At 37.5% G+C, this 14,229-nt stretch overlaps 1 protein-coding gene across 1 annotated transcript in view; it reads left to right on the top strand.

The window, feature by feature from the left end:
- Positions 1-7,350: 7,350 nt before the first annotated feature.
- The window catches only part of LOC144040641 (uncharacterized), a 31,051-nt gene continuing 24,172 nt past the window's right edge, over positions 7,351-14,229 (top strand). Inside the window, exons 1-8 of the mRNA XM_077555010.1 lie at positions 7,351-7,363; positions 8,255-8,277; positions 8,394-8,460; positions 8,833-8,931; positions 9,110-9,135; positions 11,182-11,236; positions 11,371-11,475; positions 12,083-12,154. Of these exons, the coding sequence (XP_077411136.1) occupies positions 7,351-7,363; positions 8,255-8,277; positions 8,394-8,460; positions 8,833-8,931; positions 9,110-9,135; positions 11,182-11,236; positions 11,371-11,475; positions 12,083-12,154 (460 nt within the window). The remainder of the gene's footprint in view (positions 7,364-8,254; positions 8,278-8,393; positions 8,461-8,832; positions 8,932-9,109; positions 9,136-11,181; positions 11,237-11,370; positions 11,476-12,082; positions 12,155-14,229) is intronic.

Raw genomic sequence — 14,229 nt, 5'->3', positions numbered from 1 at the left:
GCAAGCCCCACTTTAGGCACAGATCTCTAAAATTAAACTTAAATTTAATTTCCATTTTATTATATTATAGTAGTTAGTTTTGTGTTAATAAATGTAAGTGCTGAGTTCTTTATCAGCAACAAATTAAATATATAAAGGAACAATGGTATGATTTTGGTTCATTGATGGCTACAGTAACACTATAAATACTGTATACTGTATACTGTAAAAATAATTAATCTATGAGAAAAATTAAAACAATAAAAACATTTCTGCCTTTACTTTTATTAGTTTAATGCTGAGATATGAGTAAAATAATGGAAGAGTTCAAATGCAAAAGCCGTCAAGTGCCATTTGGACAAATAGAGCCGTACCTAGTATTTCCTAACCAAAAAAATTAAGAAACTTCTAATTTATGTAAAACCAATAACAAATAAACAAACATATCTGCTCTCGCTATTGATCATAAATTCATTGCTGCAATAAAAATTTAATTGAGTTTGAAAGTGAACGTAAAATATGATAATTACGTGAAACAGTCCAAGAGAGATGATGAAACTCACTTGTTTGGTGACATGTCAATCACAAACTATCCCTTTGTGAACGCTCGTGAACGCGCTCCGATCAGGAGCTGGCTTCTCTGGAGCCAAGCTCATCTGATATTGACTGACTGAGTGGAAAAGTGTACTGTGGTCTGACGAGTCCACATATCAAATTGTTTTTTTTTTTAAACAATGATGTCATCCGGACATATATATATATATATATATATATATATATATATATATATATATATATATATACATCCATTTTCTTAACCGCTTATCCTCACAAGGGTCGCGGGGGCGCTGGAGCCTATCCCAGCTGGCTTCGGGCAGTAGGTGCCTGTACCATGTGAAATTAAGGACAGAAAATGCCAAAAGATCATATTTCTCTGTGTACTGTATTTTGGCTGTACAATATGTTTGACAAGAAAGTAGAAAGTTTGACTAGTCCTATACTACTTCAGTTATCCTTATATTATTGTCCAGGATTGTGCATGGTATGTCACTGGTTATATAATCAATAGACAAGAATGTCAGTTATTTCCCCCCCACATTTGTTTAAATATGTTTTTTTTTTTATATATTATTTTTCAATGGATGGCGATAAAGTGCATGGATATGGTCTCTGCCTCGTTAACGTTGACCGCACACTGGCTCCACTTTCACAGACTTATTATGCCTCGTGTAATTTGAAACAATTACAAAAACACTGGCCCACTTGTTACAACACTCATTTTGCCTCACATATACAAACCACAGATTCAATAGCTTTACATGATTTTCAATCACACCCCAGCGGAGCAACTGTGTTCAGTAAAAAAAAAGTATTGCATTTCATACTAGCTCGCATGGTATGGGATAATCTTTCACAGTTTGCCTGGGGTTTGTTTTGCTATTTCAGCAGAAACTTGTGCAAGTTATGTGTATTACCATGAAAAAAAACTGGTAGAAATATCCTGTCTGTTTAAATGAATAACCTAGTTGAACAATCAATGAAAAAAAAGTTATCTCTTATAATAGATGGCATCCATTGGGCTAATACATTGGGAAATGTACTCTACAGGAGAGCAATAGTGAATAATTCAATTTCAAATATAAAAACGAATGAACCACAATTCATTAGAAAATGTTATTTTTGTATATTTAAATCATAAGTTGAAGAACTTGATTCATGAGAGTGAATACTGTTTCATAGCTGAACAGACAGAGATTACCGCCTCCATCTATTTCTGAGAGAGAGAGAGAGAGAGGTGCTGGTCCTGTGTGACCACTGACATTTGGCATTCCTCCGTACTACCTCTTGCTCCTCAATAGGGGATTGAGGAGCGCAGAGGCCAGTGCCTGGTTCTCTAGAGGAAAAACAAAAAGGCTCATGGAAATCTCAAGGAGTTCCCATGATCCCAGGAAATACCTTGATCCCACGTGTGTTGCATTTCTATTCCACAGATTAGGGCACATAATAAACACACATTTTAGTTTTTGGTCTGAATTTCCCTCACTCAATTGCAATGTTTTCTTGATTGGCACTTGAGTATTTACGCGGCGATTTGATTGTAATGAGAATTTGTACATGTTGCTGGTGATTATATTCCACCATCATTCATTCATCAGCATTTCTAAGTTTTTATTGTGGAAAGTTTTCAAAGTCATTTTTCAATGTTTTCCTTCCGCTCTCTTGCAGCGACATACATAATCTGTTAGCATCAGAGGAGCACACATGCATAAATAATTGCCCAATTCACTTTAAGGGGGCCATTGTAGATTAATTAAGCCTGAATACTAATTATGTTTTCTGTCTACACCAAATGACGCGCATGTTGTGTTAATAAGAAACTGTTGGGTGGGTCACAAATACTGTGCACACATCAAAAAGATCACACTTTCAGGGTAAAATTGGCTGGATGCCTCGGATTAAATGCTTTTACTATTAGTATATGCCATTTAATTATTTAGAAAGAATAGAGATGTACGTACGTACTGTATATATGCTCACATAACATTTTTTTGGGGTGAGTTAGGTCTGACAGCTGTTTTAAAAAAAAATTTGGGTGCAGAATCCAAAACTGACCTCAGTTTTTCTCTACCACATCAAGTTTTTGAGCTATTGGATCCCCGTTTTCTTAAAAAATATGAAATAAATGGGTAAGTATGTAAATAAAACATTAAGCTGGAGTAGGTACAAGCTATGCAAACTAAAACAAAACAATATAAATAAAAATAGAACTTATAACAGTGTAGCACCCTATAATGTCATAATTTCCACAAAATGTAATAATGCTTAAAAATGTAATAACATTTGCACTCAACTCGATCAAAAATGTAATAAAACCTTATAATGTAATCATTTCACCAATAGCGTAATAGAAAATCCTGACTAATATTGTAATAAGATTTTACCGAAAGTGTATATATTTTATATTATATACCAGAAGTCTTTGCGACGGAGCAGTTCTAATCAAGTAGATGGTTAACAGTAACTAAATTCACTCTGTCAAATAACTCCAACACAGACCTCTATTTAAATCAGTGTTAAAATTACAATTTTGATCGTGTTAAGTGCAAATTTTATTACATTTTCAGGAAATTATTACACTATATGGTGCTACAAAGCATTTGACCATGGTTACAAAGTTAAAAGAAAAGTCATCTTAATTTCTGCTATGCTATTAGCTATGCTAGCTGTCTGTTTGCAGACACTGATGGTACAGTACTGACCTATTGGGAGTTGTCTCAATTGTCAGTATACAAACAAGTTGCCCTCTAGCTGTATGAGTCCAATCATAATCAGTTCTTCTTACTACAGTCTTACTACAGCTAATCAGTGGAATTTGTCTTATCTGGGTAGTAAACTGTGGAGAAAAAACGGACTGCATTTTTGGAATCAGCATGCCAATTTTTCAGTATAAAAATCTTAATTAAACAGATTTTTTTTTCAAATTGTTCCCCTTTTTTCATTCCGCATACTACAGGCAGTAAACACAAACGTGACTTCTGAATTGCAAGGATTTGCATGTATCGTCTTGTCATTTTCAGAAGCACTCATGTCCTTGACTTCTTTCCCTATTGCGCGAGGTGCCTGTCTGCAAATGATAGCTTTAGCTCTGTGAAGATGATTTTTTTGTTGTCCGCGCTCTCCTGGCAGTAGCGCACACTGGGACCGAGGAAGACAGCTCAACGTCGGGGCCTTGTTTAGAGCTGCGTGGGGAAGAAAACAGGCAGACGTAAATGAGGGTTGACGGTTTCATGAAGCACAATTGCTTGACGGCGGATTCAATGTGACTGCGCTGAACTGGGCGATGATCCGTACAGTATGCAAAATTCACTTTCTAGCTGGTCTGTGCCCACCAGCCCCCAGCAGCAAGCGGTCTTCCCCAAACCCTTCTAGCTATGCCTTTGAATGCAACAAGAACTGAACAAGCCATTGTTGTGCTCAATTCATTTTGACAACAATCACATTTAAAAAGGAAGAAGTAGGGAAAAAAGTTGGTTGTGCCACCAGTTACAAATGAGTTTTTCCTCACATGTTCACAGTAAAGGAAGCAATGTGGAAGCCACAAAATGAAATGTGTGAAGAGGTAGCAGTAGACAAGAGAATGACGAATATTCTCCTCAATATGCATGCTGCAATAGACCCAAACGTCTTGGCACAGGATTCTAGTGCAGCACCACATATTTTACATATTTATGCCTTTTAAATACCAGGAAAGCTGTCACATATCTGAGCATGCGCACTGCATTGTTGACGCTGCAGATATCAGTATATCCTTTCTTTTCTTTTTTCGTCCCTCAGGATTAAATTGTTGTTTATCATTTTGGAAATGCAACATCTGCATGTTCCATCCAGTTATGGCACATTAAAAAAAACAGGCCTTGTACTGTAAAGAGCATGCTGTCAATGTCAATGGGATAAAGGAAGCAAGATGAGAAGCAGGCATTTTGCTTTGCTCTCGAGACGTAGAGGCTCTCGTGGTGTCACCTGGATTAGATTTTTACTAACAATGACCCAAAGCATTCTGCCCGGGGTATACAGTATGCACTGTACTCCTGATGTGGATTTTCCCAGTTGTGTTTAGGAGGCTCCTTTCGTTTTCTTTGACAGAAACTGAACTTATGAAAATACATGATCTGTTGTCAGATGACTTTTGCAGGACAGAAAGCTCATTTACTTCTAACAGTGAGACACAGGGAGTTTATAGAAATGAGGGAAAACCAGTAAACACTGACGCAAATTGACAACAAAAATAGTGGGTAAAATGTCACATTTTTCCATGCTAGTAACTGCAATAGGATTCAGAACTGAAGTTTAAACCGACCTCTGACACCTTTTTATCAGGTCATGTCATCAAGAAACACATCACAAATACTTATTGAGATAACAAAATTAATCAAGGTACTAAAGTGAAAACAACACCAATCCTACATTTTGAAATACTAAAACATCAATAGTTCAAGGTTTGCAACATGTCCTATAAAGTATTAAGACAGAACTATTCAAGGAAGTTAAAGGTTTTGTTGTAATGAATGATTATATAAAACTGATTTGCTCTTTTTTTGGGACCAAAATGTGTGATTTTAGAAGCAATATTTCATGGTTTCCCTTGATAATATACATTTTAATGGCACAATTCATATAGCAAGTATTTCAATCATTAAATTCGTTCAAGTCGACCAATGAAGTTTTGGTGCTGATCCAGTTATGTTCGTATTGGTGACATGATGTCCTCATCACTGTTTGTCTGCAACATGCAAACAGAAGCGCTTAACACGGAAGGCTAAAAATTAGGGACGGGCAAGTACAGATCCCATTACCAGCTGCCCTCTTGAGGCTATTTTACGATGACAAATTAGAATTAAGAAGAATATAAAATTGCCATTAATTTAATGCTTTATTGGGATAAATAGGTCTTAATTAACATAATCTGTCATTGTTTTTTTTGTTTTTTTCCTGGAAATTGTATTCAATAAAAGTACTATCGGTATCTGTACTAGGTATTGGTGACTATTCAAGAGTTGAGTACTCATAATGGTAACGGTCTGAAAAAGTGGTATCAAACATCCCTAATAAAATAAATGATTTAAGAGATGAAAGAGGATTCTTTTCCTTTATTGTTGTAATGTAATGATTAATTACAAGCAAAAGTGGACCTTAGATTTCTAAATGCCTGATTTACAGTCGGAAACGGCTAAAAACATTTGCAGCGGCAGCACGTTAGTTTTGAAGTACTTATTTCTTCATTTCCAACTTCTGCTTTGAGCATCCAATAATGTTTGGAATTTTAATACCATGCAACAAATCATTTAAATGTTTTAGATGGCAACTTTAATTTACACTATAATATTCTTTAACTCGTTTTGTATGAGCACTTGATGATGCAGTGCCATTTTTTTAAATTGCAAAATTACCTGATTAATTTTCTCATAATAGCTGCGTCCTACTTTGAACGTGCACCCAAACACCATTAGTCGTAGCAGTACGGATGCATATGTGTAATGAAAATGAGAATGTAATAGAAAGCACAGCGATGCCACATTTTCCTGTCTAACAGTCCCCAAGTCTTTGCAATTCGGAAAACTGATTGGTACCCAGTCAAAAAGAAAATGGTTTTTAAATAAGTTACAATTAGATAAGCATTAATCTCAGTGGTATAAATGAATGTCTCGCTGTAGGGCTTGTTGAATATAAAAACAGATTTACCAAAACTCCCCTTACCAGATTGGTCTGGCACTAGTCCCTTCTCTATTTTAATTACTCTGTCTTTCAGGGTGGAAATAAGACCCCTCCCCTTCCCATTTACCCCTTGATTTTTTCCTTTGAAATTAAATATTGTATACAAATACATGCCGTTCATGGGCATGAGTGCAAATCATCAACAAAATCTGCATAAAATGATGCTTAAAAAGCCTCAAACGCTTTGAGCAAAGGAGGCCTTTTTATATATGGTGCATCCTTGTGTAAACATATCCCTAACCAAAACAACAATTTATGAGATTTACCTCAGCACTCGTATTGTTCTCATCGCTGCAGAAATGAGAGAAATGTGGGACCGCGAGTTTGTTCCACATAGTGCTGATTTCAAAGGGACCTTACTTGAAACATTGTTTCCATGTTATGCAAGTGTACAGTAGACCACCTACATTTCTGGTAAGGCTGTGTATCCCACTCGCATGAATGCAGGATGGTTGGATTATACGGCACAGGATTTATGTAGGTTTAACTTCTCCATTGGCAAGTGTAATACTGCATGTAAATGTTTTTTGTACCTTGACAAAATAGACAGATTCAGGCTGTGTAATTTGGTGTAATATGTTGTCTTTTGGCCACAATATTAGGTACACATGCACACTCTAGTGCAAGGAGCAACATAAATGTTGGAGGGGGCCACCATTTTTCATCAGTGATACTCAGGGGGCCACATAGGACCACGCACATCCTAACCAGATGTATGGCAAAAATTATATTTTAAATGTGGACAAAATGTGTGCAAATATGTGCTATTAATATATTTCAATTTTGATCATACATTTTTAATGCATGTAATAAAGATCCACTATCGTAAACCAACAAACAGTGTGAAACAAACTACAAAATAAGCATCATCTGTGTTTTTTCCCCCCAATATAACAGGCTCTTGCACTAAAAATAAAATTAAAAAAACATTTAAGGATGGCACAAAACTGCTAAACAGCAAACCAACATCATGGCAATAATTCATTTTGTATATTTGTTCACAATAATAAACTCACTATAAATTTTAATGTTATGGAATTACTATGTTTGTCCTGCATATTATTAGAAAAAAATATTCGTTCTAATCATGTCATCAGCATGATAAGACCTGGTAAGTGCAACTAAGACATGCACGCCATCTAGCGGTGAATAGTGACATTACAATTAAAAACGACTGTCAATGTATATTCAGAGTTTGGCCTACACAAATTCACATAATCACGGATCCCCGCATAAACATTTTTTTTTGTTTAATCATTTTTTCCTCACATTTAATCCCAGTTTCTCCACCAGTTGGAGTTTCCTGATCTAATGAGATCCCATACAAGCCCTCATAATGCACTTCTTTACCACTGGAAAGTGTTCCCGCAACAATAATTAAAAAAAAACATATTGAGAAATATACATTTAACCGTACCTCATGATTATATTGTCTTTAAAACCACCTAACCTATTTCCATTGAATGTGGTGGCGAGCCAAGGAAGAACCTGTTAAAATGATCGTTCAGGTTCGGGATCTTGTTTGAAAAGTGAAATACTCTCCCACAGTAGTGTGTGACAAGACTGCTGGTGTTCCTCCCAAAAATTGCCATTACTGTCATCATGGTTTCTGAAATGACTTCAACCGTCCAGTCCAATGAAGGACACCAAACAAGAATGAATAATAGCAATAAAAATGTATGTGTAATGTAAGATGAGGCACCTTAAATATTTAATTCTCATAACTTCTTCCTGAATGTCCTATCTCCAATGCAAAGGCATTTTAAATTTCAAAGCAACAGATCACTACTTTCTGTCTGCTTACACCAAGTCCGTGCACTATAGTGTCGCTTGCGTGGATGCACATACATTTCCAGGAGAGAATGTTGTTGCCTGTTCATTAAAAAAAAAAAAAAACAGGGAACAAGGAGGACGTATTTTAATGTGACCTTCATTACGCATTCATGTCAACTTTTCTTATCTATTTATGATGAATTTTTTTCCACTCCTGTTGTTCAATTAGCGCTTGACCCCTTTAGCGGCGATGTAAATTAAATGACATTTCAGTGTCGTCCCATATTTAAAATACTGCGTTAGTTGCGGATCATAAATGATGATCTTCATTCTGCAGCTAATTTATTCATTTAACAATTTCCCTCCAGAAGTTACAGCAGAAGGCTCTGCAGCAACCTAAGCAGAAGAAATCCAAGTCGGCTGAATTTCTGATGGGTGAGTCCTGCTTGATGAGTTATTGCTCATAATTTGTGTAAGGATTAATTAACTAATTACAGACAAATGGCTTTGGGCTAAATTTTGCTCTTGCTTGTCATGGCGCAATTTGTAATTATTTTAATCATTTCTTCTCCTCCCTTCCCCCTCCTCTTCTCGCAAGATTCTGATTTAATTTTAACCTAATTGTGTTTTAGTGTCATCCGAGGAGGATGCGTGAGAACATTCTGGGGGCTGACAACAACCCACCAATCGAAATATTTTGCTTGTAAATACGCTTTATTTTACAATGGACCCATTTGACCTAACACTTGTATCTCTCCTTCATGTCTCTCTGTGTATTGTTATTGATATTTCCGCTTATTTTGTCAGCAAGAGGCAATGCGTTGGGCATAGAAAACCCAGCCTTCCACGGAGAAGGAAGCACTAAGCTTTCCCTTCTTCCCGTTTGGCTGCCGAGAGAAATTCGAGGTGACAGGCCAGATAGCGCCCTTGCAGCTCACCCAAAAAAAAAATGGAGTTGCAAGCCCCAGCCAAAGAAAGAGGTGAAGCTTCATTTTTCATTAGCCTCAAATTTGTTGGCAGTCGATGTGTTCCTGATCTAACCTTTACTCCTGCTTTCTTTCTAACACTCCTTCCCTCCATTCAGGGGCCCCTTGGTCCCTGCATTCCAAAGTGAGCATGTCCTAACAAGCAAAAGCCCCTCCTTTAACTTCTTCCTCCACTGGAGAACGCTGCACTAGTGGGTGTTCTATCTCTATCTGGAAGCACCCTCGACACAATCAGCCTTGACTCCCACTCTCAGCTCCATGCCTTGTGGTGGGCTGGAGTCATAGGAGAGCGCATTTACATACACTACTATGATACTGAGCCCATGCGTTGTCTGTGGCGCTGTACTCGCAACGCCCCCGAAACACGGCTTGGGGCCAATCAGGCATACAAATATGCCCCCTTATAATTCAGTATGTCAGGGAGAACTCTTGAGGAATGGGATGGTAAATTAGGATGCGTCTAAGGTTGCGAATGTGCCAGCTTTCTCAGGGATGAGTCACATGTCAGTTTCTTGATTTGTGTGATTTATTTTGCTTTCACAGTGCATGGACTGTAATTATTATCAATGTATTGCCATAATGGCTTAATGCAAAAGAGTTAGGATATCTTTTTAAAAAAAATCTAAATATCATGTCAAACGGTCCAGAATGTGAACAAATTTTTTTATCTTTCTGATGAAAAAGTCAGATGCTAAACATACATATAATATGGAGAAGAGGAATAAATCCAGTGCATTAAAATATAAATGATGAAAAATTCATACAGCAATTTTGTTGGATGAATTATTTGATATAGGATAACTTTGCAGATACTTTTGCAACAAGTCATGGTATTTATTTATTTATTTATTTAAATTATAGTAAATGGAGTTTTATTTTGGGTTTTAACAAAAGATAAGATCAACTTGTTATAAGAGATAAAATACTAACACAGTCTTTGTGTTGTCAATGTAACACTCCATTATTGTGTTTGTGTGTGTGTATGCAGGCAACAATAATAATAAAAATGTCAATGTCAATATAATATGTAAGAAGATGTATATATGTACTATAATGTAATGCACAGTTGCACAATTGCAAATTTTGTCTGGTTGCTGTTAAATGAATCCCTCTCTGATTATTATCATATCAGTGCAAAGGCAGTGATTTTGATGGAGCAATATTGTGTTCAGTGAGTGTGAAAAGCCAATGCAGCCCTGCATAATGTCGGCTCAGGTGGAAATACAGCAGTGTGACATCAAGATGTTATTAGGTCATGTAATGAACCAGTGTGAAAGACTAAAAAATACATATTTACCGCTAATTGTGTACAATTCAATGGGTGACATGGTTTTATTTGCCCCTCACCCATTTAGTGTCAACGGTCTTGCTGGGTATTGGAAGTGCGCAACGTACTTTCTTAAAATTGTCAGTAGTGATTGCGAGGTTTCCCATAAAAATGTATTCAAGTAAATGTTGAATAACTCTTAAATGTTCTGTGCATTTAACCATCAGTGTGTGTTCCTTTAAGAGCCACATGGATGCTCCTTGTTTAACGGACATTTCATTCTGGTAATGAACAACATGCTGCTTCTCCAACTACTTCATGTGACAGCGCCAGACTTCTAAAAATGTCATACTTATTGCATGGAATGTTCAGTGTAACGGGATTTAATGCATTTTCTAGCCCTGCAACCTGAGAAATTCATGCAAAACTATTTAGATAGGAGTGAAATATTCAAAGGCTGTAATGAGAATGATTTGGGGTTAAGAAAGCTGCTTGGTGGGGAGCACCTTTAATAGTGAGTGCCCTGGAGCAGTCGGATTCCCATAAACTCTGTGCAGCAGACTTGATAGGTCAGTGATTGCTAATAAGAAGTCAATGAGACATGGGTCCAGGTTATTTTCCTTATGGATCTACTTCTCCACATTTGCCCAGTCCTCTAGGCCGCTGACCCCACAGTATTAGGACGGTATTGTCTTTGAAATTCCAGGTACTTTTGAGCTTGTCGACTTTCTCATTAGTCCCTTTTGAACACGGCAAACATATGGCAGTCGTATTTAAGAGATTGCCTGCCGTGACCTTTTGCAGCATGCTAATTAGGCCCCAGAGCACTGCGGGCCATGCAGGGGCGCACACAGAAAACCTGCACTCCCTCGCTCTTTTTCTCACTTCTGCTTCCCTGCTCAGGTCTCTTCCTGGCTCTGCCTTATCTGCAAGCAGCCGTTGGCCCTGCCCTTCGACAGTGTGCATTTCAAACTTAACATTTCGCTTCACGTGTTTCTAATAACGACTGACCTGAACCTGTACAACCTCACTATCTCCCCCACCCCACCACCAACAAACCTTTCATTCTCTTGCTTCTTGCACTTTTCACAGGAAATGAATATGCCCGAAATTACTTTGACCCAATGTCGGCGGAGCAGACGGACTCAAGGCGCAGCAGCATGGCCGCGGTCTACGGCGAAGATGAGCTTGAATTAAGTACGCCATTCGCGTCATAATAGTTTTCCTCGGTTCATTAAAGTGGGGTGAGAGAGATCACCATTGGCGATGACAGGCCCAGTCTGTGTAAATACATCAAATGATGGCATCGCCAGATTGGCTCCCTGATTTAACTGTCATTGATGAAGGTCACGTATCATTGGTCAGTTTTCCACATTCCACTTCTATTCCCCCCTCATCCAATGTCACATGCAACACAATAGTTCACAGCCCCCTCCTAAAGTAGGCCTATTAAAAGCGAGCTCCTGGGAGCCAAGTAATATGCATGCTATAATGAAACATGGTTATTAATGGAGAAGCCATTTCACCTGTATCTTTTGGATATCACTGCCGTGTAATATCAAAGGATTCGCTAAAGCAAATCTCATCACATGATGACAGGCTAGCTAGCAGGCATGTTAATGCTTCCACTTCATTACCCGACTGCGTATACTCCATTTTCACCCATCCTTGCCCTGGCTAATATCAATAGTTTGCATGTTAATATGTTGTTTGGATTGACGGGCCTGATAAGTTAGAAAGAATTTCCAAACCATGCTTTGGGAGATGGTCTCATTTTTGTTTCATAATTGTTATGTATTTGCAGCATCAATAAAAACAGCAGGAAATGGGCAAAGAATGGCTGTGGATGAAGATGACACCTTTATTGACATACCCGGTATGTGTTCTTATAAGATTGTGCTGCTAATGTATCTTGATTGCTGCAAAAAATTATATTGAAAGTAGGTACAAAAATGATAGGTACATAAATAATACCACAAATTCTGTATAGGTACTACTTTTCATTTGATCCTTTGTTTAGCACAAAACCTTTCTTTTTTTCCTTTTCAACTGTCTTTTTGCATGTTACTCTAGGCAAGGGGTCAGCAACCTTTCCTCAAAAGAGCCATTATAGGTCAAATAAATTATAAAATATTTCTGGAGCCTCACAATATTTGAATATTGTGATGATGATGAAGGACATAGTGTGTTAGCGATAGCCTAATGTACTGAGGGCCCAAGAGTTAATTAGAGCTACACCGTAACAGAAAAATATGCAGCATCCAATACTTTGAGATTAATTTTCTTCTACCATAAGTCTTCATTTTTTGAAATTTTATGGACATATAATAATTTTCTTCCTTTCTTCCTTTATTTGACATGTGATGGCTATTTTTTTTTCATTTTTCTGCCTTTTTTGCTATCAATTTATGAATTTTTTGACAATTTTGTTGACATTTTATGGTAATTTTCTGGATTTCTTCTTTTGTTTTGGATTTTTTATGGTTACTTTTTGAACATTTTCTTTTCTGCCTTTTCTTAAATAAATTTTCTAACTATTGTGGCAATTTTGTGGACATTTTAAAGTAATTTTCAGAATTTCTTTTACTTTTTAAATGTTTTCTTTTCTGCCTGTTTTTTTATTCAATTCTCTGTTATTTTGGACAATTTCTTGGAATTTTATGATAATTGGATTGGATTGCAATGGATTTTATTGGGTGTTCCATGTTGCTTCATCATTTCTTACACATTGTCCACATGCACTGGATTGTGCAGGATTTATACCAGTCACTCATTGAGATTTTTCTTTTTTTTTCTAAATATATTATCTGACCCAAGACAACAATAATAATGGCCCTAGTGATGACGTAGGTACCAATACTTTTCAAATGTCAATTGTTTAGTACTTTTTACACCCCTGCCAATGTGACACCATCATATTTCCATGCTAAATTTAACAAGTCCACTGCACACCAAGAACATGACCAGAGCTCACTGGTAGTGAGTGCTTTCCAAGCACCGCTTTTGTTTGAAGGCAGGCGTGCCCATGCTCATTAGCACTCGCTCTTTTAAATGTGTGGCAGACCAGGGCCATGTTGAGGCGGTTTAAGCTTAGCATTGTTTTGGCTGAAGACACTCACACCAGATATTGTTGACATGACGTGCGTCTTCCTTGTAATTCCCGTACACAAGTGATAGGTTTAGGGCCGCTTCAACTCGGTAGAATTTAGTCGGCTTTTATCATTTGCCTTTGTCTCGGATTTAGCTGTACCACAGAGATTAGCAGCCCCATTCCCATTGTTTTGAAATGTTCATGAAATCCCACAGAAAAAAAGTAAAGAGGATCTTGGATTAGCATTTCCTGCATGAAAAATAGGCAGAAAAGCAGGCAACGAGAGAGAGCTTCCTTACTGGACTTCCAGACAATCACCTTACGCTGTTGTATGGATGCCTCCCACTAGTCTCGGCCGCACGTCTTCATCGCCGTTGCACACGTGGATCAGCGTGTGTCGGCGTTGATCCCGACATTTTCTCACACTCTCTTTCTGCTTCCCTTGCTTTTGTCTCAGCGTTTGAAGCTTGCCACAATATACTGAAGAACAAGCACAAATAAGGATTAATAGACATATTTTTCAGGGGGAAAAATCCCAAATTTTCTAGCTAGACTAATTCTATGCTGTATAGCCACAGAACTGGCATTCTACTGTATATCCTAGTTCTCTACAAGGCACCACACATTGATATCAGCTTGTATGAGAAAAGAATTAAACGGTGATAACAGCTTTGGCAGTTGCACATATGGGACTACACACGTCGCATATATACACACAAATGCTCAAAGAATATCTTCTGCTTTCTACCAACGAGGGGGCGCATGCAGCAAATCTGTAAGGACACAAAAAGAGCTCAGATTTTTTTCAAAATACTTCCTGGTTGGTAAATAAAAACAAAATCACACGTAGGTGTCTCTTT

The sequence above is a fragment of the Vanacampus margaritifer genome, chromosome 20 (assembly GCF_051991255.1).
Source record: "Vanacampus margaritifer isolate UIUO_Vmar chromosome 20, RoL_Vmar_1.0, whole genome shotgun sequence".
In the NCBI taxonomy this organism is placed as follows: domain Eukaryota; kingdom Metazoa; phylum Chordata; class Actinopteri; order Syngnathiformes; family Syngnathidae; genus Vanacampus; species Vanacampus margaritifer.
Note: the sequence above shows the minus strand (reverse complement) of the source record. Positions and strands in the feature narration are given on the sequence as shown.